Source organism: Carcharhinus amblyrhynchos, chromosome 7, assembly GCF_965287045.1.
Source record: "Carcharhinus amblyrhynchos chromosome 7, sCarAmb.v2.hapA, whole genome shotgun sequence".
Lineage (NCBI taxonomy): Eukaryota > Metazoa > Chordata > Chondrichthyes > Carcharhiniformes > Carcharhinidae > Carcharhinus > Carcharhinus amblyrhynchos.
The window spans coordinates 126,680,567-126,708,208 of NC_137330.1; the positions used below are offsets into that span (position 1 = coordinate 126,680,567).

Genomic DNA, 27,642 nt, shown 5'->3' on the forward strand with positions numbered 1-27,642 from the left:
AGCTGCCAGAAATAGTAGGTGAGGTGGGTACAATTTTGTCTTTTAAAAAACATTTGGACAGTGACATGAGTAAGATGGCTTTTGAGGGATATTGGCCAAATGCAGGCAATTGGGATTAGCTTAGCCATGAAAAAAGGCACATGGACAAATTGGGCCAAAGGGCCTGTTTCCATGCTGTGAGCCTTTATGACTGACTATAACAGATTTATTCTAGGAGGTCTTGCTTGTACAGAATCCAATTGATAGCAAAATAGCAGCCAGTGGGAACACCCTAATGACATCACCGTTAAATCATTTGATCAGCTCTTAAAGCATGATATGACCCTTTAAAATATATATTACAAGTTAAGACCAATCTCAAACAGTGCAAATTTGGTAACCATGGATTCCTACCTAATAGTTTACCCCTTATTTTCTCTGCTTTCCAATCTCTCTGACTAATTTCCTTACTCTGATTTTCAGCTTTGTTTCTCTCCTTTCTGAATGTATTCCAGGCTCCCATTTGCTATGCCAAACTATTTGAGCCGCATCTCACTACTAAGGCTCCCCACCACACCCCAGCCCTGTAGAGGTGCAAAATATTTCTCCAGAGCTTGTCATAAAAATCACAGAGATCTAAAGTCTCCCCCACATATCGTCTCCAACAGCCCATCCATCAGACTACTTGTCTATTCCTGTACTTACTTGCAAATGTCAGTGGGAGTAATCCAGAAATTACTAATATTGAGATTCTCCATTGTAAATTTGCTCTGTTTGTTTTTTAAGGTGAGGATAGATACATTTTTGAACAATAAAGGAATTAAGGGCACTGGTTAATGGGCAGGTAAGTAGCACTGAATCCATGAAAAGATGAGCAATTCATCAACCCACTGGCCCAATTGATCAAGATCCTGTTGTAAACCAAGATAACCTTCTGTGCTGTCCACTATGCCACCAACCTTGGTGTCACCTGCAAACTTATAGAACATAGAACATAGAACGCTACAGCACAAACAGGCCCTTCGGCCCACAAGTTGCGCCGATCACATCAATACCTACCAATCCACAGACCTATCTATAACCCCCAATCCCATTAAATCCCATATACTCATCCAGAAGTCTTTTAAAAGACCCCAGCGAGTTCGCCTCCACCACCACTGACGGCAGCCGATTCCATTCACTCACCACCCTCTGAGTGAAAAACTTACCCCTAACATCACTTCTGTACTTTCCTCCCCGCACCTTAAACCTGTGTCCTCTCGTAGCGACCATTTCAACCCGGGGAAATAGACTCTGAGAATCCACCCTATCTATTCCTCTCAACATTTTATAAACCTCTATCAGGTCGCCTCTCAACCTTCATCTCTCCAGGGAGAAGAGACCTAGCTCCCTCAACCTATCTTCATAAGGCATGCCTCCCAATCCAGGCAACATCCTTGTAAATCTCCTCTGTACCCTCTCAATAGCTTCCACATCCTTCCTGTAGTGAGGCGACCAGAACTGCACACAGTACTCCAAGTGGGGTCTGACAAGGGTCTTATAAAGTTGCAGCATTACCTCCCAACTCCTAAACTCAATCCCTCGATTAATGAAGGCCAGTACACCATACGCCTTCTTGACCACATCCTCCACCTGTGAGGCCGATTTAAGAGTCCTGTGGACCCGGACCCAAAGATCCTTCTGCTCTTCAGCACAGCTAAGACTCCTGCCCTTGATAGTGTACTCGTTCATCCCGTTGGTTCTGCCAAAATGGACCACTACACATTTATCCACATTGAAGTCCATCTGCCACTTCTCCGCCCAGTCTTGCATCCTACTTATGTCCTGCTGCAACTTCTGACATTCGTCCAGACCATCCACAACACCACCAACCTTCGTGTCATCGGCGAACTTACTAACCCATCCCTGCACTTCCTCATCCAGGTCATTTATGAAAATGACAAACAGCAAGGGTCCTAGAACAGATCCCTGGGGCACTCCACTGGTGACTGACCTCCATGCAGAAAAAGACCCATCCACAACCACTCTCTGCCTTCTGCAGGCAAGCCAGTTCTGGATCCACAAGGCAACAGCCCCTTGAATCCCATGCCCTCTCACCTTCTCAAGAAGTCTTGCATGGGGGACCTTATCAAACGCCTCGCTGAAGTCCATGTACACCACGTCCACTGCTCTTCCTTTGTCAAAGTGTTCAGTCACATTTTCAAAGAACTCAACTAGGCTCGTAAGGCACGACCTGCCCTTGACAAAACCATGCTGACTATTTCTGATCATGCTAAACCTCTCCAAATGCTCATAAATCTTGTCCCTCAGAAGCCTCTCCATCAACTTACCAACCACTGAGGTCAGACTCACCGGTAGGTAATTTCCCGGGCTATCCCTGTTCCCTTTCTTGAAAATAGGAACCTCATCCACAATCCTCCAATCCTCCAGAACCTCTCCCGTCTCCATTGACAACGCAAAGATCATCGCCAGGGGCTCTGCAATCACTTCCCTCGCCTCCCACAGTAACCTGGGGTACATCCCATCTGGTCCCGGTGACTTATCTATCTTGATAGAATTCAGAAGTTCTAACACATCCTCTTTCTTAACATCCACATACTCAATCTTTTCCATCTGCTGCAAACCTGCAGCAAAATCTCCCAGATCAGTTTCCACCGTGAATACTGAGGCAAAGTACTCATTAAGCACCTCTGCCATTTCTTCTGGTTCCACACAGACGTTTCCCCCTTCACCTTTTATAGTTCCTATCCCTTCTCTTCTCATCCTTTTACTTTTCACATATTTGTAGAGGGCCTTGGGATTCTCCTTAATCTTACCCGCCAAGGCCTTCTCATGACCCCTTCTGGCTCTCCTAATTTCCTTTTTAAGCTCCTTTCTACAAGCCTTATACTCCTCTAGATCCTTAACATCTCCTGGCTCTCTGAACCTTTTGTACACCTTCCTTTTCTTCCTGACTAGGTTCACCACAGCCTTCGTGCACCACGGTTCCCGCGACCTACCAAAACCTCCTTGTCTCATCGGAACGTTGTCATGCAGAGCTCCAGACAAACATTCCTTGAATATCCGCTACCTTCCTTTGGTACTTTTCCCCAAGAATGCCTCCTTCCAGTTTATTTGTCCAATTAACTGCCTGACGTCTTCATATTTCCCCTTACTCCAGACAAACACCTTCCTAGCCTGCCTGATCCTATCTCGTTCCAATGCAATTGTGAGGGAGATAGAATTATGGTCACCCTTCCCAAGATGCTCTCCTACCGAGAGATCCATCACCTGCCCTGGTTCATTCGCCAGTACCAGGTCAAGTACAGCCTCTCCCCTCGTAGGCTCATCCACGTACTGTGTCAGGAAACCCTCCTGAACCCACCTAACAAACTCCTCCCCATCCAAACCCCTTACCCTTGGGATATTCCAATCGATGTTTGGGAAATTGAAGTCTCCCATCACAACAACTCTGTTATTTCTACATCTCTCTAGGATCTGTTTCCCTATCTGCACTTCAACTTCCCTGTCACTATTGGGTGGCCTATAGAAAACACCCAGCAAAGTTTTTGACCCTTTGCTGTTCCTAACTTCCACCCACAGAGACTCTGTAGACAGTCCTTCCACGGCATCCTCTTTCTCTGCAGCCATGACACTGTGCCTGATCAACAGTGCCACTCCACCACCTCTTCTGCCACCCTCCCTGTCCTTCCTGAAGCATCTGAATCCTGGCACCTGAAGTACCCAGTCCTGTCCCTGAGACATCCAAGTCTCGGTAATGGCCACCACATCACATTCCCAAGCAGCAATCCACGCCCTAAGCTCATCTACCTTATTCACTACACTCCTTGCATTAAAATATATACACTTCACCCCCTCAGTCTGGACATTTCCCTTCTCCACCCCCTGTCTAACCTCCCTCTCATACTGCCTGCAGTCCTCCCCTACCTGGGAGCGAACCTCCTCGGTCCCAGTCTCCCCATCACTATTCCCTCCCCCCATCCTTTCTAGTTTAAAGTCCCCCCAGTAGCCCTAGCCAGTCTTCCCACCAAGATATTAATTCCCCTGCGATTCAAGTGCCACCCGTCTTTACGGTACAGGTCACACCTGCTCCTAAAGAGGTCCCAATGATCTAGGAACCGAAATCCCTGCCCCCTGCTCCAGTCCCTCAGCCACACATTCACCCTCCGCCTCATTCCATTCCTGCCCTCATTCTCCCGTGGCACAGGCAGCAATCCTGAGATTACTACCTTCGCTTTCCTCTTCCTCAGCTGCCTACCCAGTTCCCTATAGTCCCTTTTCATGACTGCCTCCCTCTTCTTGCCTACGTCAGCAGTACCTATATGCACTACAACCTCCGGTTCCTCATCCTCCCCCTTCAGGATGTCTGGGACACGCCCAGAGACATCCCTGATCCCAGCTCCAGGGAGACAAACCACCATCCGCGACTCACGTCTACGTCCACATAAACGCCTGTCCGCCCCCCCCCCTCACTGTGCAGTCCCCTATTAGTACTACCTTTCTGCTCTCATTTTTAATTTTTTGGCATACTGGCTCAGCTCCAGAGACCTGGCCACCGCTTCCTCCCCTAGGTGAGCTGTCCCCCCCAGTAGTACTCAGGCCGGAGTACTTATTTTGAAGGGGGACATCCACCGGCGTGCTCTCCATCACCTGAGGTTTCCCCTTCCTAATAGTTACCCACGTGCCTTCTTCCCGTTGCCCTGGTGTGACTGCTTGCTGATAGCTCCTGTCAATTACCTCCTCACTCTCTCTAAGGAGACGAAGGTCCTCGAGCTGCAGTTCCAGTTTCTTAACCTGGTCCCTTAGGGACTGCAGCTCCACACACCGAGCACAGATATGGATGTCTGGGAGACCAGGAGCCTCCAAGACCTCCCACATATTGCATTGGCAACAACATACTGGCCTCACACCCATACTTGCCCCTTTTTAGTAATCATGATGTGGGTATGCCGGCGTTGGACTGGGGTAAACACAGTAAAAAGTCTGACAACACCAGGTTTTAGTCCAACCTATTTATTTGATAATATACTCACTAGCTTTCGGGGTTACCCCCTTCATCAGGTGAATGGAGAGTTCTGGCCTCAGACAGAGCATATAAAGCACAGACAGTTTACAGATTACTGATTAAAATGCGAATCTTTACACCTAACCTGCTGTTCAAGACCTGAAGTGGCTGACAATGTGAGTGGAAGGAGCACTGAGCATGGGTTACAGAGATGTGTATTGTCTCCAGACAGTACAGTAAGTGAGGTTTTGCAAACCCAGGCAAGTCACGGGGGTTACAGATAGTGTGACATGAACCCAAGATCCCTGTTGAGACCATCCTCATGTGTGCGGAACTTGGCTATCAGTCTCTGCTCAGCGACTCTGCGCTGTCGTGTGTCGTGAAGGCCGCCTTGGAGAATGCTTACCCGAAGGTCAGAGGCTGAATGCCCATGACCACTGAAGTGTTCGCCAACAGGAAGGGAACAGTCTTGCCTGGTGACTGTCGAGCGATGTTCATTCATCGGTTGTCGTAGCGTCTGCATGGTCTCCCCAATGTACCATGCTTCGGGACATCCTTTCTTGCAACGTATCAGGTAGACAATGTTGGCCGAGTTGCAAGAGTATTTACCGTGTACCTGGTGGATGGTATTCTCACGTGTGATGATGGTATCCATGTTGATGATCCGGCGTGTCTTGCAGAGGTTGCTATGGCAGGGTTGTGTGGAATTGTGGTCACTGTTCTCCTGAAGACTGGGTAGTTTGCTGCGAACAATGGTCTGTTTGAGGTTGTGTGGTTGTCTGAAGGCAAGAAGTGGGGGTGTGGGGATAGCCCTGGCGAGATGTTCGTCTTCGTCAATGATATGTTGAAGACTCCGGAGAAGATGTCGTAGCTTCTCCGCTCCGGGGAAGCACTGGACGACGAAGGGTACTCTGTCCACTGTGTCCCGTGTTTGCCTTCTGAGGAGATCGGTGAGTGGAAGGAGCACTGTGATCAGTGCTCCTTCCACTCACATTATCAGCCACTTCAGGTCTTGAACAGCAGGTTAGGTGTAAAGATTCGTATTTTAATCAGTAATCTCTAAACTGCCTGTGCTTTATATGCTCTGTCTGAGGCCAGAACTCTCCATTCACCTGACGAAGGGGGTAACCCCGAAAGCTAGTGAGTATATTATCAAATAAATAGGTTGGACTAAAACCTGGTGTTGTCAGACTTTTTACTGTGTTTACCCTTTTTAGTAACCCAGAGGAAAAAGTAAAAAAAAACTTATAACTTACCTTGCCTCACCCTTATCTCTTTGGCCCTGTGAGCCAAAGCCCTTACAGCACACTCAAAAACAAAAACAAACTTACCTGCTCTCAGTCAGAGCCCTTCTCTCTCTCTCTCTCTCTTTTTTAGGTTAGAGGAGGAGGGAGGGTTGGGATACTCTACCTATGTAGAGTATCGGGATTCCTCACCGCTCTAATTTATAGTAAGGTTAAAAAAAAACTCTACCCGAGTGCCTTAGCAACTGCTTCCGGTATTAAATTTTAAAAAAAAACTAGTAAAAAGTTAGCTTTAAAAAATTGCTCTACTCACCCACAAGCTCTCCTCACGCAAATCGCTACCTCTCTTCAGTGCTCCCACAGAACAATATATATTGTCATCCAAATCATTAATATAAATGACAAGTAACAGTGGACCCGGCACTGATCCCTGAGGCACACTGCTGGTCACAGACTTTCAATTTGAAATCAACCCTCTACAATCATCATCTGTCTTTTGTAATCAAGTCAATTTTGTATCCATTTAGATACCTCACCCCGGATCCCATGATATTTAACCTTATGCAACAACCTCCCATGCAGAACCATATCAAAGGCCTTGCTGAAGTCCATGTAGACAACATCAACTGCACTGCCCTCATATACTTTCTTGGTTACCCTTTCAAAAAACTCAATCAAATTTGCGAGACATGGTTTTCTACTCACAAAGCCATGCTAACTGTTTCTAATCAGTCCTTGTGTCTCTAAATGCCTGTAGACCCTGTCTCTCAAAATATCTTCCAACAACTGACTCACTGAGCCTAACAGGCTCACTGGCCTGTCATTCCCAGGCTTTTCCATGCAGCCTTTTTTAAGTAAAGGCACAACATTTGCCTCCAATCTTCAGGCATCTCACCTGTGACTATCGATGATTCAAATATCTCTACAAGGTGACCTGCAATTTCCTCTGTACACTCCCACAATGTCCTGGGATACACTTCATCAGGTCCCGGGGACTTATCTACCTTGATGCACTTTAAAACTTCCAGCACCTCCTTCTCTGTAATATGTACACTTCTCAAGACATCACTATTCATTTCCCCAAGTTCCCTAACATTCATGCTTTTCTCAACGGTAAATACTGATGAGAAATATTCATTGAGGATCTTACCCGTCTCTTGTGGATCTGCACATAGATGACCTTGTTGATCCTTAAGAGGTCCTACTTTCTCCCTTGTTACTCTTTTGCCCTTTATGTATTTGTTGAACCTCTTTGGATTTTCCTTTGCCTTATCTGCCAAAACAATCTCGTGTCCCCTCTTTGTCTCCTGATTTTTCTCTTAACTCTATCCTACACTCCCTATACTTTTCAAGCGATTCACTTGATCCCAGCTGCCTATACATGTCATGTGCCTCTTTCTTCTTCTTGACCAAGGTCTCAATAACCCAAGTCATCCAGAGTTCCCTACTTCTGCCAGTCTTGCCCTTCACTCTAAGAGGAATGTGTTTACTCTGAACCCTGGTTAACATGTTTTTGAAAGCATGCCATTTACCAGACCTTTGCCTTCCCACAGGCTCCCCCAATTAACTTTTGAAAGTTCCTGCCTGATACCATCAAAATTGGCCTTGCCCCAGTTTAGAATTTCAACTTTTGGGCCAGACCTATCATTCTCCATAGCTATCTTAAAACCAGTAGAATTATGGTCACCGGTCCTAAAGTGATCCCTCACTCACACTTCTGTCACCTGCCCTTTCTTATTTGCCAAGAGGAGGTCAAGTTTTACCCCCTCTCTAGTTGGGCCATTCACATACTGAATGAGAAATTCCTCCTGAATATACTCAACAAATTTCTCTCCATCCAACCCTATAATACTTTGGCTGTTCCAGTCAATGTTGGGAACGTTAAAATCTCCGACTATTACCCCCCTATTTTTCTTGGAGCTATCTGTAATCTCCTTACATATTTGCTCCTCAATTTCCTGCCAACTGTTGGGGGCTTATAGTACAACCCTATCAAAGCGATTTCCCCCTTCTTATTTCTCAGTTCTACCCATATAGATTCAGTGACCAAACCCTCGGATATATCCTCTCTCAGTATGGCCGTGATGCTTTCCCTAATCAAAAGTACAACTCCCCCTCCTCTCTTACCTCCTTTTCTATCTTACCTATAGCATCTGTACCTTGGAACATTGAGCTGTCAGTCCTGTCCCCCCCTAAGCCATGTTTCTGTAATTGCTATAATATCCCAGTCCCACGTACCCATTCATGCCCTGAGCTCATCTTTGACAAAGGGTCACCTGGACTCGAAACGTCAGCTCTTTTCTCTCTTAGAAATGCTGCCAGACCTGCTGAGATTTTCCAGCATTTTCTCTTTTGGTCACTGAGTTCATCTGCTTTGCCCATCAGGCTTCTTGCTTTGAAATAAGTGCAGATTAATCTGCACTTCCCTTGCTCTCTGCCTGATCTGTCTGGCACGAGGATTACCGACACTATCTTTACTACTTCATATGCTTTCTTTAATCCTGCGCTGTCTTCAACCCCCTCTTCTGTCTCCCTACTGCTTTGAGTCCCACCCCCCTGCCAAACTAATCTAAACCCTCCCGAGTAGCTCTAGCAAGTTTCACCACCAGGATGTTCGTCCTCTTCCAGTTTAGGTGTAGCCCGTCCCTCTTGAACAAGTCACCCCTTCCCCAGAAAAGATCTCAATGATCTAAAAATCTAAATTCCTGCACCAGCCCTCAAGCTGCACATTCAAGAAGATCTTATGAGGAAAGGCTGAGGGACTTGAGGTTGTTTTCGTTAGAGAGAAGAAGGGTAAGAGGTGACCTAATTGTGGCATACAAGATGAAGGTAGACAAGTCCCTGGGACCGGATGGAATGCATTCCAGGGCTCTGAAAGAAATAGTGGATGCCTTAGTAATTATTTATCAAAATTCGCTGGACGCTGGGGAAGTGCCGGAGGATTGGAAAACAGCAAATGTTACGCCGCTGTTTAAAAAAGGTAGCAGACAAAAGGCAGGGAATTATAGGCCGGTTAGTTTAACGTCTGTAGTTGGAAAAATGCTAGAATCCATCATCAAAGAAGAAATAGCGAGGCACCTAGAAGAGAATGGTTTAATCAAGCAGACACAGCACGGATTCGTGAAGGGGAAGTTGTGTTTAACTAATTTACTGGATTTTTATGAAGATGTGACTAGTGCGGTAGACAGAGGGAAACCGGTGGATGTGGTGTTTTTAGATTTCCAGAAGGCGTTCGATAAGGTGCCTCAAAAAAGGTTGCTACAGAAGGTTAGGGTGCGCAGGGTTGGGGGTAAGGTGTTCGCATGGATAGAGGATTAGTTATCCAACAGGAAGCAGAGAGTTGGGATAAATGGGTGCTATTCTGGTTGGCAGTTGGTGACTAGTGACGTGCCACAGGGATCGGTGCTGGGGCCCCAACTGTTTACCATTTACATAGACCATCTGGAGGAGGGGGCTGAGTGTAAGGTAACAAAATTTGCTGATGACACGAAGATGAGTGGAAAAGCGAATTGCCTGGAGGGCGTGGAAAGTCTGCAGAGAGATCTGGATAGGCTGAGTGAGTGGGCAAGGACCTGGCAGATGGAGTATAACATTAGCAAATGTGAGGTTATCCACTTTGGTAAAAATAATAGTGGGAGGGATTTTTATTTAAAAGGCGAAAAGCTGCAGCATGCTATGGTGCAGAGGGACCTGGGGGTCCTTGTGCACGAATTGCAAAAACCCAGTCTGCAGGTGCAGCAGGTGATCAAGAAGGCGAATGGGATGTTGGCCTTTATAGCGAGGGGGATAGAATATAAAAGCAGGGAGGTCTTGCTGTAACTATACAGGGCACTGGTGAGGCCGCAGCTGGAGTACTGTGTGCAGTTTTGGTTGCCGTACTTGTGAAAAGATATATTGGCCTTGGAGGGGGTACAGAGAAGGTTCACTAGGCTGATACCAGAGATGAGGGGGTTGGACTATGAAGAGAGACTGAATAGACTGGGCCTGTACTCGTTGGAGTTTAGAAGGATGAGGGGGGATCTTCTAGAGATGTATAAGATAATGAAGGGGCTAGATAGGGTAGAGGTAGAGAGATTCTTCCCGCTTCGAAAGGATAGCAGAACTAGAGGGCACAGCCTCAAAATAAGTGGGGAGCAGTTTAGATCGGAGTTGAGGAGGAACTTCTTCACTCAAAGGGTGGTGAATCTCTGGAATTCTCTGCCCGCTGAAGTGGTGGAGGCTACCTCACTAAATATATTTAAGTCACGGGTAGATAGATTTCTGATAGACAGGGGAATTAAGGGTTATGGGGAGAAAGCGGGAAAGTGGAACTGAGCCACTTCAGATCAGCCATGATCTTATTGAATGGCGGGGCAGGCTCAAAGGGCTAGATGGCCTACTCCTGCTCCTATTTCTTATGTTCTTATGTTGTTACGTAAGATGATCAGAGGATTGGATAGGGTGGACAGTGAGAGCTTTTTTCCTTAGATAGTGATGGCTAACACGAGGGGACATAGCTTTAAATTAAGGGGTGGTAATTATAGGATGGATGTCAGAGGTAGGTTCTTTACTCAGAGGGTAGTAAGAGTGTGGAATGCCTTGCCTGCAGCAGTTGTGGACTCACCAACTTTAAGGGCATTCAAATGGTCAGTGGATAGGCATATGGATAACATTGGAATAGTTTAGGTTAGAGGGTCATTAGTCCACTGGTTGGCACAACATCGAGGGCCGAAGGGCCTGTACTGCGCTGTAATGTTCTATGTTCATCTGCCCAATCTTCTTATTCCTACTCTCACTAGCACATGGCACTGGTAACAGTCCAGAAATTACTATCATGAAGTAGACGAAGTAGGACAAAGTAGAAAGGGTCGAGAGTTTCAGGTTTTTAGGTGTCCAGATCACCAACAACCTGTCCTGGTCCCCCAATGCCGACGCTATAGTTAAGAAAACCCACCAACTTTCCTTGAAGACTAAGGAAATTTGACATGTCAGCCAAGACTCTCACCAACTTTTTCAGATGCACCATAGAAAGCATTCTTCCTGATTGTATCACAGTTTTGTTTGGCTCCTGCTCTGCCCAAGACCACAAGAAACTACAAAAGGTTATGAATGTAGCCCAATCCATCACACAATCCAGCCTCCCATCCATTGACTCTGTCTACACTTCTCACTGCCTCAGCAAAGCAGCCAGCATAATTAAGGACCCCATGCACCCCATTCATTCTCTCTTCCACCTTCTTCCGGTTGGAGAAAGATACATAAGTCTGAGGTCATGTATCAACCGACTCGAGAACAACTTCTTCCCTGCTATCATCAGACCTTTGAATGGACCTACCTTGCTATCTCTACACCCTAGCTATGGCTGTAATACTACATTCTGCACTCTCTCGTTTCCTTCTCTATGAATGGTATGTTTTGTCTGTACAATGCTCAAGAAACAATTCTTTTCACTGTATGCTAATACATGTGACAATAATAAATCAAATCAAATTAGGCACTGCGTAGTGTCAAGGGGGCAGGGTTTGCAAGGGCAGGGCCTGCTGGGGATGCGTTCAATTGGTGGTAATGGAGAGGAGAATGTGGTGCCATTCCACTAGGAATCAGCGGGAGAGGGAGGCAGCAGGGGTTTGGGGCTGGTCATCGTGGGTGAAGTCCAACTGGCCATGGGCAGAGGGGCTGGGGTGTGGGGGGAGGGAAGGGGCTGGTGACTGAGTCTGGCCTGGGAAGGTAGGCTGTTAGGAATGTCGGCAATCGGGGGAGATGGGTTCACAAAGGCTGGCATTTGGGAAGTGGGGACGCCTGGGAGGCAATCAGGAAGCCGGTGATTAGGAATTGGGCATGCCCGGAGGGAATTAGGAGGCTGGTGATTGGGAAGGGGGGGAATGTCAGGAAGGCAATAGAGAAACTGTGATCAGGAAATGGGGGGAATATCGGGGAAGCAATTGGGAAGCTGCAATCGGGTGGGGGAGTACGGGGAGTCCCAGGAAACAATCAGGAGTTTGGTGATCGGGAAGTGCGGGGTGCTGGAGAAACAATCAAGATGTCGGTGATCAGGAAGTGGGGGGTGCCGGGGAAGCAATCGGGAGGCTGGCGATTCGGGAGAGGAGTTGTTGGGGGGGGTCATGCACAGTAGCCCGCTCAGCAATATGCTGAAGCACAGAGTGCTGCAAACTATCCCACCAAGTATGTCAAATAACAGGCAGGAAAATCTCCCATTTTCCCACCAATTGGGCACTTACATATCTTTTAGGAGAATCATCCCCAAATATTCAGTCTCCACCAACTGCCCCCAACCTGTAAACCCACCTACTCTTCACAGTTGGGGGTGGGGGGCTGATGGGGAATTGGTGGGAGTATCAAATTTTACATCAGCAGGCACACTCCTGTCGAAACTCATTTGTAATAAAGTAGTTATTGTTTCCAGGCAATCCCACACAGAGATGACTGCTATCATCCCTGATAACCTTCTGTTCTTTATATCCCTTAGAAATTCTCATTCTCCTTTTAATTTAGACACCATGGAACTATTCCAATAATTAGCATTCTGTCCTCAGAGCTTCCTGCAGCTAATGTTTTGTCCTGTTCCTCTGCATCTGCAAACTACTTTTAATACATGTAACTTTCACTAGTACTGCCTATTCTATTTGGTTTAGAACCTGACTAGCTTTTTTGCATCAATGCAACCCTGTGTCGTGGATTTATCTACAAAGCAATAAGAAAAGCACCTGATTTTTTTTTCAAGTATTTTATCTGATAGAAAATGTGGGAGTTTTTAAAATCTTCATGAATAGAGTGTTTTTTGCGAGATTATATCTCCATCATACTTATAGTTTCACGTAGATTCTGAAGGACTTTGGGAGGTTCTCAGCCTGATAGTAACTTTTGTTTCTCATACCTCAGGGTGGATGGGTTTTACTCCAGAATTGCCATTTGGGATTGGATTTCATGAATGAGCTGTTGGAAATCTTAATATCAAGTGAGAATGTGCATGAGGCTTTCCGAGTGTGGATAACCACTGAACCACATCCAAAGTTCCCAATCACATTGCTACAGGTTAGTGTTTACACTGCAAAATGACAGCCGATTAGAAAACACATTCACTGGAAAGGTTTGCAAGGCCCCTTCAGAGCCTGACATTGCCATAATATCTCATGTTAGGGGCTGACACGGGAATGTGTTTCCTAAATTGTGAGTTCTTCATGAATCCAAGATGATTGTGTAGTCATAAGAACATAAGAAATAGGAGCAGGAGTAGGCCATCTAGCCCTTCGAGCCTGCCCCGCCATTCAATAAGATCAGGGCTGATCTGTCATGGCTCAGTTCCACATTCCCGCCCTCTCCCCATAACCCTTAATCCCCTCGCTTATCAAAAACCCATCAACCCGCGTCTTAAAAATATTTAGCGAAGTAGCCTCCACCACTTCAACGGGCAGAGAATTCCAGAGATTCACCACCCTTTGAGTGAAAAAGTTCCTCCTTAACTCTGTTCTAAACCGCCCCCCCCCCCTTTATCTTGAGGCTGTGCCCCCTAGTCCTACTGTCCTTTCTGAGCGGGAAGAGTCTCTCCACCTCTATCCTATCCATCCCATTCATCATCTTATACGTCTCAATGAGATCTCCCCTCATTCTTCTAAACTCTAACGAGTACAAGCCTAGTTTATTCAGCCTCTCCTCATAGCTCAACCCCCTCAACTCCGGTATCAGCCTAGTAAACCTCCTCTGCACTCCCTCCAAGGCCAAAATATCCTTGCGTAAGTACGGCGACCAAAACTGCACGCAGTACTCCAGCTGCGGCCTCACCAATGCCCTATACAGCCGCAGCAAGACCTCCCTACTTTTATATTCAATCCCAAACTCCACTATTCACCTAATAGCCAGCACTTCAATGGTGGGGTCTTTTCAAGGGCCAAGAGTGGAATATATGTACAGTCAGACAAACAGTCTCCTAGAAATACTCAGATACTGAAGCATTTTATATCAAATGCAGCAAGGCCTGCACAATATCCAGATTTGAGTTGTGAATGTGATCATCTGGCCTTTCAAAAGGTGCCACACAAGAGACTGGTCCAGAAGGTTAAATCCCAATGGGTTTGGAGTAGAGTAGTAGCTTTCATTGAGGGTTGGCCGACTGATAGACAGCAGAGGGTCGGCCTACTGGGTCCTTCTCCAGTTGGCAATCTGTAACTAATGTGGTTCTGCAGGGTTCAGTTGTCGGACCGCAACTATTTACAATTTATATTAATGATCGACAAGCAGGGTCAGAGTGTAACATAGCGAAATTTGCTGATGACATGGAAAAAGGTGGGAAAGCAGGACATAAAAAGTTTAAATGGATATTGACAGGCTAGGGGGATGGGATAGAATCTGGCAGATAGAATTTCATGTGGATAATTGCAAGGTTTCCATTTTGGCTCGAAAAATGAAAGGGTAAATTACTATTTAAATGGGAAACAGATTCAAAAGGTGTTTGTGCATGAGGGATCTGGGTGTCCTTGTGCATAAGTCTCAGAAAGTGGGTATGTAGGTGCAGAATGTCATAAGGAAGGCAAATGGAATCTTGGCATTTATCGTAAAGGGTCTAGAGTAGAAAAGTAGAGAAGTGTTGTTGTAATTGTATAAGGCGTTGTGAGACCACTCTTGGAATATTGTGTTCAGTGTTGGTCACCTTCTTTGAGGAAGGATGTGGTGGAATTGAAGGCGGTTCAGAAGTTTTTTTTTAAGTTTATCTATTACTGTCAGAAGTAGGCTTACATTAACACTGCAATGAAGTTACTGTGAAAATCCCCTAGTCGCCACACTCTGGCACCTGCCAATGCACCTAACGAACACACCTTTTGGAATGTGGAGGAAACCAGAGCACCCGGAGGAAACCCAGTCAGACATGCAAGATCGTGCAGACTCCACACAAACAGTGACCCAAATTGGGATTCGAATCATGATCCCTGGTGCTGTGAGGCAGCAGTGCTAACCACTGTGCTACCAATTGATTCCAGGTTTAAAGGGATTGTCATATGAAGAGCAGTTGAGTAGCTTGGACTTGTATTTGCTGGAGTACAGAAGAGTGAGGGGGGATTTGATTGAGGTATATGAAATACTCAACGGGATTAATAAAGTAAATGTTAACCCCCTTCTAAAACAGTCCAGGACGAGAGGTCATGGTTGTAGAGGAAGAGGGGGGAGGTTCAAGACAAAGATAAGGAGAAACTACTTCTCACAGAGGGTTGAGAATCTATGAAACTAAGTGCCCCAGAGTACAGCAGATGATGAGTCAAACAATTGATTCAAGAAAAGATAGATAAATATTTGATTGAAAGTGGGATAAAGGGTTATGGGGAAAAGGCAAGGAAATGGAGTTAGGATGAGATGGAGATCAGCCATGATCATACAGAATGAGGGAGTGGGCTCAAAGGGCTGAATTGCTCTTGTTCCTAATTCCTCCACTCTTCATAACATTGACGTACACAAGTGCCAGGCAAGGACATGAGAGAATCTAACCATCTCACCTTGACATTCAATGGCATTACCATCTCGGAACCATCCTAGAATTTCCTCTCCAATAACACTGTGGGTGTACCTACACCTCAGGAACTTCAGCAGTTCCACCACCATTTTCTGAAGAGCAACTAGAAATGGGCAATAAATGCTGGCTTAGCCAGTGACACCCACATCCCATAAAATGAATACATGAATAAATTAAAGCAGAAAGATGCTGGGAAAACTCAGTCAATCTGGCACATCTGTGGAGAGAGAAAAAAAGAGTTAACGTTTTGAGTCAATATGTCCATCCTTGGGGGAATAGAGCACCAGACCTGCAAAGGACATTCTTCTGGGAGCACAGGATAAAGGGAGTGTGAGGCTCATAGTCCTCATAGAATCATAGCGTGCAGATGAGGTGCTACAGCCCAGTGAGTCTGCACCAGCACAGGAGAAACACCTGAACTAGAACAACAAACAAAGAACAAAGAACAACCCAGCACGGGAAACAGGCCCTTCGGCCCAACGAGCCCGCACCGCCGCATCACCCTACACCTATTCTACCCTGCGTGTCTACGAGTGGAACCCCTAACTTAGCCAGATTCAGGGGAGAATAGTGTCAATTTGGTAAACCAATCAGCCTAAGAGCACATCTTTGGGGTGTGGGAGGGAACCGGAGCGCCCGGAGGAAACCCACGCATCCACAGGGCGAATGCACAAACTCCCACAGACACCGGCCCAAATCCATGTATCTGCACAGCCAGCAGTGCTAGTCACCGAGCTGTTGCGGCGCCCGTCTATCGGTCCAGGATCAAGCACACACACCGACACGAAGTACTAGGCCACTCCCGGAACTTCCAAGAGCAGCCCATGCACGACCCACCGTGTGCATGCCCCTCGTTTGACAACGAGGTGGACCTCCACCTGCGGAATAAAAAGACAAAAACGTTAACATACAAGTCTGCATTTCCGGTGTCTCCTGAGGTTCTAACCTTATTTAATAGCCCCTACTATAACCCTCCATCCTCGTTTCACTCATGTGTCTATCTAACTGAACCTTAAACGAGTCCAACGTTCCTGCCTCCACCACCCTACTCGGTAGCGTGTTCCATACCCCCACAACTCTCTGCGTAAAGAACCTTCCTCTCACATCCAAATTATACCTCTCCCCCCTCACCCTTAAATCATGCCCTCTCGTGTTTGTACCCAGTCTAGGGAGCAGTCTCTCACTATTAACTCTATCTATTCCCTTCAGTATCTTATATACCTCTATCATGTCCCCCCTCAACCTCCGTCTTTCCAAGGAGAAAAGTCCCAGTTTCTCCAACCTTTCCTCGTAACCCAGCCCTTCCATACCAGGCAACATCCTGGTAAACCTCCTCTGAACCCTCTCCAGAGCCTCCACGTCCTTCCGGTAGTAAGGTGACCAGAACTGGACGCAGTACTCCAAATGCGGACTAACCAACGTTCTATACAACTGAAGCATTAGACGGCAGCTTTTAAACTCTATACCCCTTCCTATAAAGGCTAGCATTCCATAAGCCTTCCGAACAACCTTCTCCACTTGGGTCGCAACCTTCAGAGACTTGTGAACCTGCACTCCCAGGTCCCTCTGTATTTCTATACTCCTAATCGGTCTACCTTTTATCACATAGCTCCTCTCTGCATTATTCCTTCCAAAATGCATCACCTCGCATTTGTCAGGATTAAATTCCATCTGCCACCTATCTGCCCAATGCACCAACCTATCTATATCCTGTTGTATCACCTGACATTCCACTTCAGTACCCGCCAACCCTGCCATCTTGGTGTCATCTGCAAACTTGCTGATCACACCACCTACGCTCTCTTCCAAGTCATTTATGTATACTACAAAGAGGAGAGGTCCCAGTACTGAGCCCTGCAGCACACCACTGGTCACTGGCCTCCAGCCCGAAAAGGTCCCCTCCACAACTACCCTCTGTCTCCTATTACCCAGCCAGTTCTCAATCCACCTAGCTACCTGACCTCGTATCCCATGCGCCTTAACCTTTTCTACCAGCCTACCATGAGGGACTTTGTCAAACGCCTTACTGAAATCCATATAGATGACATCAACGGCTCTCCCATCGTCAACCGTTTTTGTCACCTCCTCAAAGAATTCTACCAGATTCGTAAGGCAAGACCTCCCTCTAACAAAGCCATGTTGCGTATCCCTAATCAGATCGCAACGCTCCAAATGCTCATACATCCTACCCCTAAGTATTTTTTCCATTAATTTCCCTACCACCGATGTCAAACTCACCGGTCTATAATTTCCAGGGTTATCCCTACTACCTTTTTTAAACAGCGGTACCACATTTGCTACCCTCCAGTCTTCTGGGACCTCACCTGTGTCCAAAGAAGAGACAAAGATGTGCGCCAGAGGCCCAGCAATTTCATCTTTCGCCTCCCTAAGCAGCCTGGGATAAATACCATCAGGCCCTGGAGCTTTATCCGTCCTTACGCTACCTAAAAGCCCTAGCACTTCCTCCCTCGTAATAGATATTTCCTGCAACTGATCCTCAGCTCCCTCCAAGAGACAGCACGATTCCGAGCCCCTCTCCCTCGTGAATACCGACGCAAAGTATTCATTCAGGAGCTCCCCCATTCCCTCCGACTCAATACATATCTCCCCACTTTTGTCCCTAAGAGGACCAATTTTCCCTCTAACTACTCTCTTGCTCCTAATATAGGAATAAAATGCCTTTGGATTTTCCTTAATCCTAGCAGCCAAAGCCATTTCATGCCCCCTTTGCGCCCTTCTAACTCCCCTTTTTAGCTCCCTCCTACTCTCTCTATATTCCTCCAGTGCACTCTCTGTACCCAGTTGTTTCGACCTAACATACGCCTCCCTCTTCTTCCTGACCAAGTCTTCAATACCCCCTGTAATCCACGGCTCTCTAATCCTACCTTTCCCATCCTTCCGCTTAACCGGAACATACCTCCCCTGCAACCATTTCATTTTGCCCTTAAAAGCCTCCCACTTGCCAACCGTGGACTTTCCAGCTAACAGTCCCTCCCAATCAGTGTCCTGCAGCTCCCTCCTAATCCTGCTATAGCTCGCCTTTCCCCAGTTCAGCACACTCCCGTTCGGCCGGCACTCATCCCTTTCCATTTTTATCCTAAAGTAGACGGACTTGTGGTCACTGTTAGCCACATGTTCGCCTACCTCTACCTCAACCACCTGCCCTGGCTCATTACCCAACACTAAATCCAGTATAGCCCCTTCCCTAGTCGGGCTAGTTACATACTGCTCTGGAGACCCTTCCAAAACACATTTCACAAACTCCTCTCCCTCCGTACCCCCAGCTCTAGGCCCCCTCCAATTCACTCCAGGTAGATTAAAGTCACCCACTACAACCACCCTATTCTTCCTGCACCTATCCAAAATGCCCCTGCAAATGCCTTCCTCCACTGACCTCGGGCTGTTGGGTGGCCTATAGTATACCCCTAGCAACGTAATCTCTCCCTTTTTATTCCTCAACTCCACCCACAGTGACTCAATCCCTATCTCTTCCATATTGTCCTCCCTCTGCACTGCTGTGATGTTTTCCTTTACTAACAGTGCCACCCCTCCACCTCTCTTCAACCCTCCTCTGTCACACCTAAAACACTTGTACCCAGGAACATTCAGCTGCCAGTCCTGCCCTTCCCGTAACCACGTCTCCATTACAGCCACCACATCTAACTTCCTCACAAACATCAAGGCCCTAAGCTCATCCGTTTTCCCTGTCACACTCCTAGCATTGAAACGGACACAGTTCAACCCACGAGTGTCCCTCGGAACCTCCTTCTCCCTGACAATTTTCCTTTCACCCGACTCTCTCCCAGCCACCTCCCCACCCCCCCTCCCTATTATTTTAAACCATTCCTGAACACCCCAGCTAACCTCCCCGCTGAGACACTAGTTCCCCTCCCATTCAAATTCTCCCCACCCCTCATGTACAGATGCCCTTCTCTCATAAATATCTCCCAGTGGTCTATAGAAGTAAAGCCCTCTACCCTACACCAATCCCTCAACCATGCATTCAGCTGCATGATCTTGTTATTCCTAGCCCTGCTGGTACTGGGCAGCAACACAGAGAGTACCACCCTGGAGGTCCTGCTCTTCAGTTTGGACCCCAACTCCCTAAATTGCCTACGGACCTCTACCCTACTCCTCCTTCCTACATCCCTCTCCCCTGCGTGTATTATTACCTCTGCCTGGGTCCCCTCCCCTTTCAAAATTCCCTCTACCCTTTCCGATATGTCCTGTACCCCTGCCCTAGGGAGGCAAACCACCATCCTGGAGTCACGCCTCTGCCCACAGAACCTCCTGTCAATTCTTTTGACCCTCCCATCCCCTACCACTATCACATTGCCAGCCCCCTTCTGTCCCTCTAAGTCATTCTGGCCCCCCTGCCTATCCTTTTGTGCCCCTGTCGATGAATCTTGGGGGGCCACAGGGGAGGCCGGGGGACCATGACTACTCTTCTTCTTCCTCTTTTTCCGCCTAACAGTCGTCCACCCATCCTGCTCTACAGCCCTTGGGACCTCTTCCTGCTCATGGTTCTTAGACATTATCTCTTCGTTTTCCCTGACCAGAAACACATCCTCCAAACGCCCCTCGAGTTGCCTGACCCGGGCCCTCAAGCGCTGCAACTCTAAACATTTAGCACAGATGTGGACCTTGGGGAGACGTGACGCCACCAAGAACTCCCACATGCGGCACCTGACACAGCTTATGTTCCTCCCCATAGCCCCTGCCATGTCCCAACCTCCTGTATGTGGCAAAAGGTAGAAATCTGCAGCTCCCTTCTCTAAGCCTGCTCTTGCCTAAGCCCAGCGAGCCAAAGCCCTTCTCACTCAGCTCCCACTCACTCCGCTGCCCGCTCCCGATGCTGCCCGCTGTGTGCCGCTACCTCCTTTTTTATACCCCCTGCTCCCCTTTCCCAACAATCCCCTCGCCTAACTTCCGGTACGGAAGTAAACTACACTCTCACAAACCCCGCGAACCGGAAGCGATTCCAAGTAAATCAGGTACTCACCACAGCCACAGCCACCAAGTAGACTGCTCCGGAGAACTCCCACCTAATCCCATTTACTAGAATTTGGCCCATAGCCTAGAATGTTATGATGTGCTAAGCGCTCATTTATGTACTTTTTAAAGTATGTGAGACAACCTGACTCCCGAGAAAAACATTCCAGACCATCTCCTTCTGGGTAGAAAAGTTGAAAAGTTTGCAACTATCTGAGCAACAGCAGCCGTGTAAAAACAGTCTTAAAACAGTACTGCATTTAACATGGTACAACATTTAGTGAAACAGCCACAAAAAGTAATAAAGGTCAAGGGACAGAAAAATCAGAGAAGACTCAGATAGAGAAAAATTCTATAGTATCCATAAGCAATGCAAGATCTCAGCAGAGTAAATTCAAGCCTCAAGTAAATTAACGCTGGAGCTTAGAGGAGGTAATAATCCCTCAAGGAAGAAGCAACACCAAAGTAGGCAGTAAAAGACCTCAGTGAAAGGGTGAGCACTGAGAAACCCCAGAGAGCTGAAACACTGGAAGACCCAAGAGAAGTTGGAATGCTGAGAAACCCCGGAGAGGAAGAAGTGTCAGAAGACCTGGCAGGGAATGGGGTGGGGGAGGTGGGGGAAGAAAACCCAGAAAGAGGGCAACAGAACTCTTATTGACTAATTGAAGAGTTGAATGCAGCAAAATTCAGTTGTGTCCTAATCCCTTTGTGCTATAATGAGAAGTTCCTTGAAAGTTTTAGCAATGAAATGCAAGCAAGCAATAAAGCTGTGATCAATCTAGAAGTAAGAAACTGTGCCATATTCATTAATAAGTGGTGAAGGAATTGGAGTTCGAACATGAAGATGTGAATAAAAGGTAAAAAGAGTCGAGAGAACAAAAGTACATGCAAAACTCAGCAAAAGAATTCATAGCATGGAACTCGAAGGACCAAGGAAATCCCATATAATTGATGCTATTAGATTGCTGAAGGGTGCGAGAACTGCTAGTCAAAGAGTGAAATGCATCAAAGGTTTAATCCAAGGTACTCATGTAGGACATCCTGTATCATCTATTCAAGAATTGCCATACAATTGAAGCAAAGGGGTATCATTTACCAGAGCCATTACTGGGAATTCTGTAGAGATTCAGCTGAATAATTGAACGACAAATCTGGTGGAAAACACAAATGAACATGAGAAACTGGCAGTCTGCAGAGAGGCAGAAACTGTTCAGTGTTCAAGGGTGCTGTGAAGGATATAGCCAAACCAAAAGGAAGGACAGAACTGTTGAACAAGTTAGCAAATCAGGAGAATTGTCTAATAAAAAAGATAAGGAAGAAATGTTTTTAGAAAGGAATGATGGTTTCACCTTGGAAGAAATGCAAACAGATAAACTGAGTGGATTGCAAAAGCATAGCAATGGACTAAAGGATGATTGTGATTCTCTCTTGATGAAAGAAGGTTATTCCAAAAAAATAAATGCAGTAGTTTGAGGAAGAACTCCAGTGTTCAATAACTGAGTATTCAGCTGGTGAAAAATATAATCTGACTGGAAATTTTTTGCAAACAGCTGGAAATCAAGGTTGGGATGATGAATGTGCGGGACCACAGGAAGAGGGTGCAAGAGTGGGCCCAGGCAGCTAGGTGCAGACCCAGTGAGCCGAACGGTCTTCTCTTGCTTTGCAGGGACTCTATGGATCCTGCTTAGGCAATTGTTCTTTGTTCCATGCATCCACTTCTTCCTCCATATCAATGTGTCCTGCATGCTGCCTTCACCAGTTGCAATACTTGCATGAGGCAAATGGATTAAGAGTAAGACTGGTGATTGCTGAGAATAAGACTCAGAAGTTTCAGAAACTAGGAGCTTTGAACAGAGAGAAGAATCACCAAAAATAACTTAAGTTGTAGAAAAGATAAAAAATAAGGTGAATTAACTGACAGCTAACTGAAAAAAGTTGATAAAATGAAGTTGAGAAGGATACCTTGATGAGACGACGTGAGATGGAGCAGAGAAGAGTTCTTTTAACAAAGAAGGGCCGCTTGGTGCTGTCAGTGTATCTAAGGGTATTTCAGATGAATATCAAGAAAAGAGTTATTAATTCTGGGAAATGGAGCTAGAAATAGTTCAGACTAAACAGCAACTGGTGAAAAGAGTGTACAGGACACTTCGGTAAGGAGGAAGAACTGGATGCATGGAATAAAGAACAACCATCTAAGCAGAATCCATAGAATCCTTGCAGTGCAGGAGGAGATCTTTTGGCTCACTGCATCTGTGCCTAGGCCCACTCCTCCCCCTGTCCCTGTGGTCCTGCACATTGATCAGGACAAATCCACCTGGCCTGCACGTCTTAACTGTGGTGGTGGTGGGGCGGGTTTGGGGGAGTGGAAGCCGGAGAACCCAGAGGGCACCCACAGGGAGAGTGTGCAACACACAGTCACCCAGGACTGGAGTTGGACCAGGGACTCTTCGTGCTGTGAGGCAGCAGTGCTAACCTCTGTGCCACTGCGCCTCCCAGAAGATTGGTTGATACGGAAGACAAAAGGGAGAGGTTGGTAAATCAAGCCAGTCATCTGAAGGAGATGTGCTAGGGAGAACTAGGCAGAGCAGTAGAGAAGGAAGCTGAGATTACATGCCAAAGCAAAATTGCTGAAAAACACAAGAACCAGTATGAGAAAATAGTCAATGAAAAAGATATTGAATTGGAATGCAAGGAAGAGAAGGAACTCTGACACAACCTAAACCACACCATTTCCTTCACAAGTGACAAACCGAGATTGTGTATAAGCTGTCAAGATATAAGAGGGTGTTGCATTGTGATAATGACACCTATGTGCATTAGAGAGTAAAGTGCGTGACAGAGAAAAGGATCAAACAACGATTGGAGAGTGACACTGTCCACAGAGTAAAGTATGTGCACATGTTAAGGACTACAATCTAGGACAGAATTCAGAAAGCAGCAAGCCTGGATGGAGGAATCCCACGCAAGACCATATTTGGAACTGTGCATAGTTGAAGCCTACAACTTGAAGGAGTGTAAAATCGTAGAATCGCTACAGTGCAGTAGGACACCATTCAGCCCATTGTCTGCATCAATCACAATTCCACCCAGGCCTTTTCCCTGCAACCCCGCATATTTATCCTGCTAATCTCTCTAACCAAGCATCCCGGACACTAAGGGGCAATTTAGCATGGCAAATGGACCCAACTTGCACATCTTTGGACTGTGGAGGAAACCAGAGCACCGAGATGAAGCTCACTGTTGCAAAGTTGGGAAGAGTAATTCTAGATTGGGAAGTAGCAAGTTAGAATTTGGTGTTTGTAGAATTATAAAATGCAAAGGGAGAAGGAATTTGCATGGTCCTGTTAAAAGATGGGGCTTTTTCTGTGCTTAGAGATTTTAAAAAATGCAAACACATCGAGAGCCCAAACTAAAACATTTGGATCAAGAGGTCAAGCAGCAGTTTTTACCAAGACAACAGGTTTTTGATTTTAGATAATCAATTTAAATCAGGCACTGAGATACCAAAAACCTTGTAAATTTAAATCTGATGGCTTTGACAACCTAAGACCAATCCTATTGTGGGCAATATGATATGTCATCATGGGTATAAAAAAGAGAGGAAATGGGACAAAGGGGTAGAATAACTGCCACCTGCCAGAGCTAATAGCTCTCATCACTCAACTCTCAAGAGAGAATCACTGGCTCTCATAGCTTCACCTACGTCTCAGCGAAAGCACCATCTAGATAGCAAAGGTATCAAAGAAGAAAGAAGTTCCAGGCAGAAGAATCAACAGAGAAAGCCCAGAATATTCCCGAAGACAGGAAGCCTGGTTGGAATTTAGAGAGTGACTAAATTCTATTTTTGTTAATGAGTGGGAATTGTATTTCATGGAACAGCATACCTTTAAAATCTTGATTTATTCGGAAACAGTGGAAGGGATTTATTCAGTTTATCAATAGTTTAGTTAATTTGTTCACTATTAGTTAGATGAATAAATTGTTCCATGTTGATTTTAGAGTGAGTGTCAGGGATTTATTTTGTATTTACCCACTAGAAGTTGCTGAAAGCGCAGGTCACACCACTTCACACACACTCTCTACAGTTTATAAGGCAAGATACTCCTCTTTGCGCGTTAATTCTCAGGGTGCAGATTAACCTCTGCTTAGTAACACTACGCAGAGGAGGAAAATGGGCAAACTCCACACAGACAGTGACTCAAGCTGGGAATTGAATCCAGGTCCCTGGAGCTGTGAGGCAGCAGTGCTAACCACTGTGCCACCATGCTGCCCATGTTAAATGAAAGCCTCAGGATCCTTCCATTGAACAATTGCTACTTCAATGTACAAATGTCTAACTTGTGTGTATCATGATTATTCACAATCTGGGTTGAGTGAGTCGATTTTGAAGATTGTACAAGAAAGTTAAAGGTGGACGTTGTGAATGTGGTATTTGTATCTTTAAGACTTCTTCTTCTTTCAACTAGTTAAAGGAGCCGAGGGCTCAGGAGAGGTCAGTAAAGTTTCCAGACCATGTAATAGAACAGAGAGTATAGATGGTGGCAGGAATCTAACTTCAGATAGAGTAAAAAAGGTGACAAGCATGAGAAGGGAGGTGGTCAACACTGTGCAGGGAGATGGTCTGGGGAAGCATAACCAGTCTGTGACAGGAAGGGACAGAGCATGCAAACAAAGGAATACACTAACAAATCAGGTCCAGGTAAGAAAGACTAACATAAAGACACTTTACCTGAATGCACATAGCATTCGAAACAAAGTGAATGAGTTGACGGCACAAATCAGTATAAATGGGTATGATCTAGTGGCCATTACAGAAATGTGGTTGCAAAGTGACCAGGACTGGGAACTGAATATCCTAGGGTATCAGACAATTAGGAAGGATGGACAGGAAGGAAAAGGAGGTGGGGTAGCTGTGTTAATTAAGGATAACATCAGGGCGGTAGTGAGAGATGATATAGGCTCCAAGGAGCAAAATGTGGAATCAATGTGGGTGGAGATAAGGAATAGCAAGGGGAAACAGTCACTGGTGGGTGTAGTCTATAGGCCCCCAAATAATGACTTCAAGGTGGGGCGGGCTATAAACAAACAAATAACAGATGCATGTAAAAATGGAACAGCAATAATCATGGGGGATTTTAACCTCCATATTGATTGGTCAACTCAAGTTGGATGCGGTGGATTTGAGGAAGAGTTCTTAGAATGCTGTCACGATAGTTTCCTCGAAAAGTGTATTACAGAACCTGTGAGGGAGCTATCTTGGATCTGGTCCTGTGTAATGAGACAGGTAAAATTAATGATCTCCTTGTGAGGGATCCTCTTGGAATGAGTGATCACAATAGTGAGTGATCAATGGTTGAATTTCTAATACAGATAGAGGGTGAGAAAGTAGGGTCCCGAACTAGTGTCCTCTGCTTGAACAAGGGGGATTACAATAGGATGGGAGCAGAATTGGCTAATGTAGACTGGGAACACAGACTAATTGGTGGGACAGTTGAGGAACAGTGGAGGATTTTTAAGGAGATTTTTCTCAGTAATCAGCAAAAATATATTCCAGTGAAAAAGAAGGAATGTAAGAAAAGGGATAACCAGCCATGGGTAATTCAGAAAATAAAGGAGAGTATCAAATTAAAAACCAATGCATACAGAATGGCCAAAATTAGTGGGGAACTCGAAGATTGGAAAAGCTTTAAAAAACAACAAAGAACTACTAAGAAAGCAATAAAGAAAGGAAAACTAGATTATAAAAGTAAACTAGCACAAAATATAAAAACTGATGGTAAAAGTTTTTAACAAATATATTAAACGAAAAAGAGTGGCTAAAGTAAATGTTGATCCCTTAGAAGATGAGAAGGGGGATTTAATAATGGGAAACGAGGAAATAACCGAGGCCTTAAACAAGTTTTTTGTGTCGGTCTTCACAGTGGAGGACACAAATATCATACCAATAATTGATGGTCGTGGGACTGTAGGGGGTAAGGACCTTAAAACGATCACTATTACTAAAGAGGTAGTGCTGGGTAGGCTAATGGGACTAAAGGCAGACAAGTCCCCTGGTCCGGATAGAATGCATCCCAGGGTACTAAAAGAAACGGCAGAAGTAATAGCAGATGCGTTAGTTGTAATTTATCAAAATTAGCTGGACTCTGGGGAGGTGCTAGCTGATTGGAAAATAGTTAATGTAACGCCACTGTTTAAAAAAGGAGGTAGACAAAAGGTAGGTAATTACAGGCCGGTTAGCTTAACATCATAGTTGGGAAAATACTGGAATCTATTGTTTAGGAAGAAATAGCAGGATACCTGGAAAAGAATGGTTCAATCAAGCAGACTCATGCTTCATGATTCATGAAGGGAAAGTCATGTTTGACTAATTTACTGGAATTTTTTGAGGACATAGCGAGTGCAGTTGACAGAGGGGAACCAGTGGATGTGGTGTATTTAGATTTCCAGAAGGCATGCGATGAGGTGCCTCACAAAAGGTTGCTGCATAAGATAAAGGTACTCAGAGTTGGGGGTAAAGTGTTAGTGTGGATTGAGGATTGGCTATCTAACAGAAAGCAGAAAGTTGGAATAAATGGGTGCTTTTCCGGTTGGTAATCAGTCACTAGTGGCGTGCCGCAGGGTTCGATGCTAGGGCCTCAACTATTTTCCACATACATAGACGATCTGGAGGAGGGGACTGAGTGTAGGGTAACAAAGTTTGCGGATGACATAAAGATGAGTGGGAAAGCAAATTGCGTGGAGGACACAGAAAGTCTGCAGAGAGATTTGGATAGGCTAAGTGACTGGGCAAGGATCTGGCAGATGGAATATAGCGTTGGTAAGTTGGAAGGAATAATAGTAAAATGGACTATTATTTAAATGGTGAAAAATTACAACATGCTACGGTGCAGAGGGACCTGGGGGTCCTTGTGCATGAATCACAA

General features: G+C 45.8%; 1 protein-coding gene across 1 annotated transcript in view; it reads left to right on the forward strand.

Moving 5' to 3' along the window:
• LOC145345623 (dynein axonemal heavy chain 8-like) overlaps positions 1-27,642 on the forward strand; it is a 1,557,438-nt gene that overhangs the window by 1,394,012 nt on the left and 135,784 nt on the right. The window contains exon 86 of the mRNA XM_080193457.1: positions 13,108-13,260. Within this exon, the coding sequence (XP_080049583.1) occupies positions 13,108-13,260 (153 nt within the window). The remainder of the gene's footprint in view (positions 1-13,107; positions 13,261-27,642) is intronic.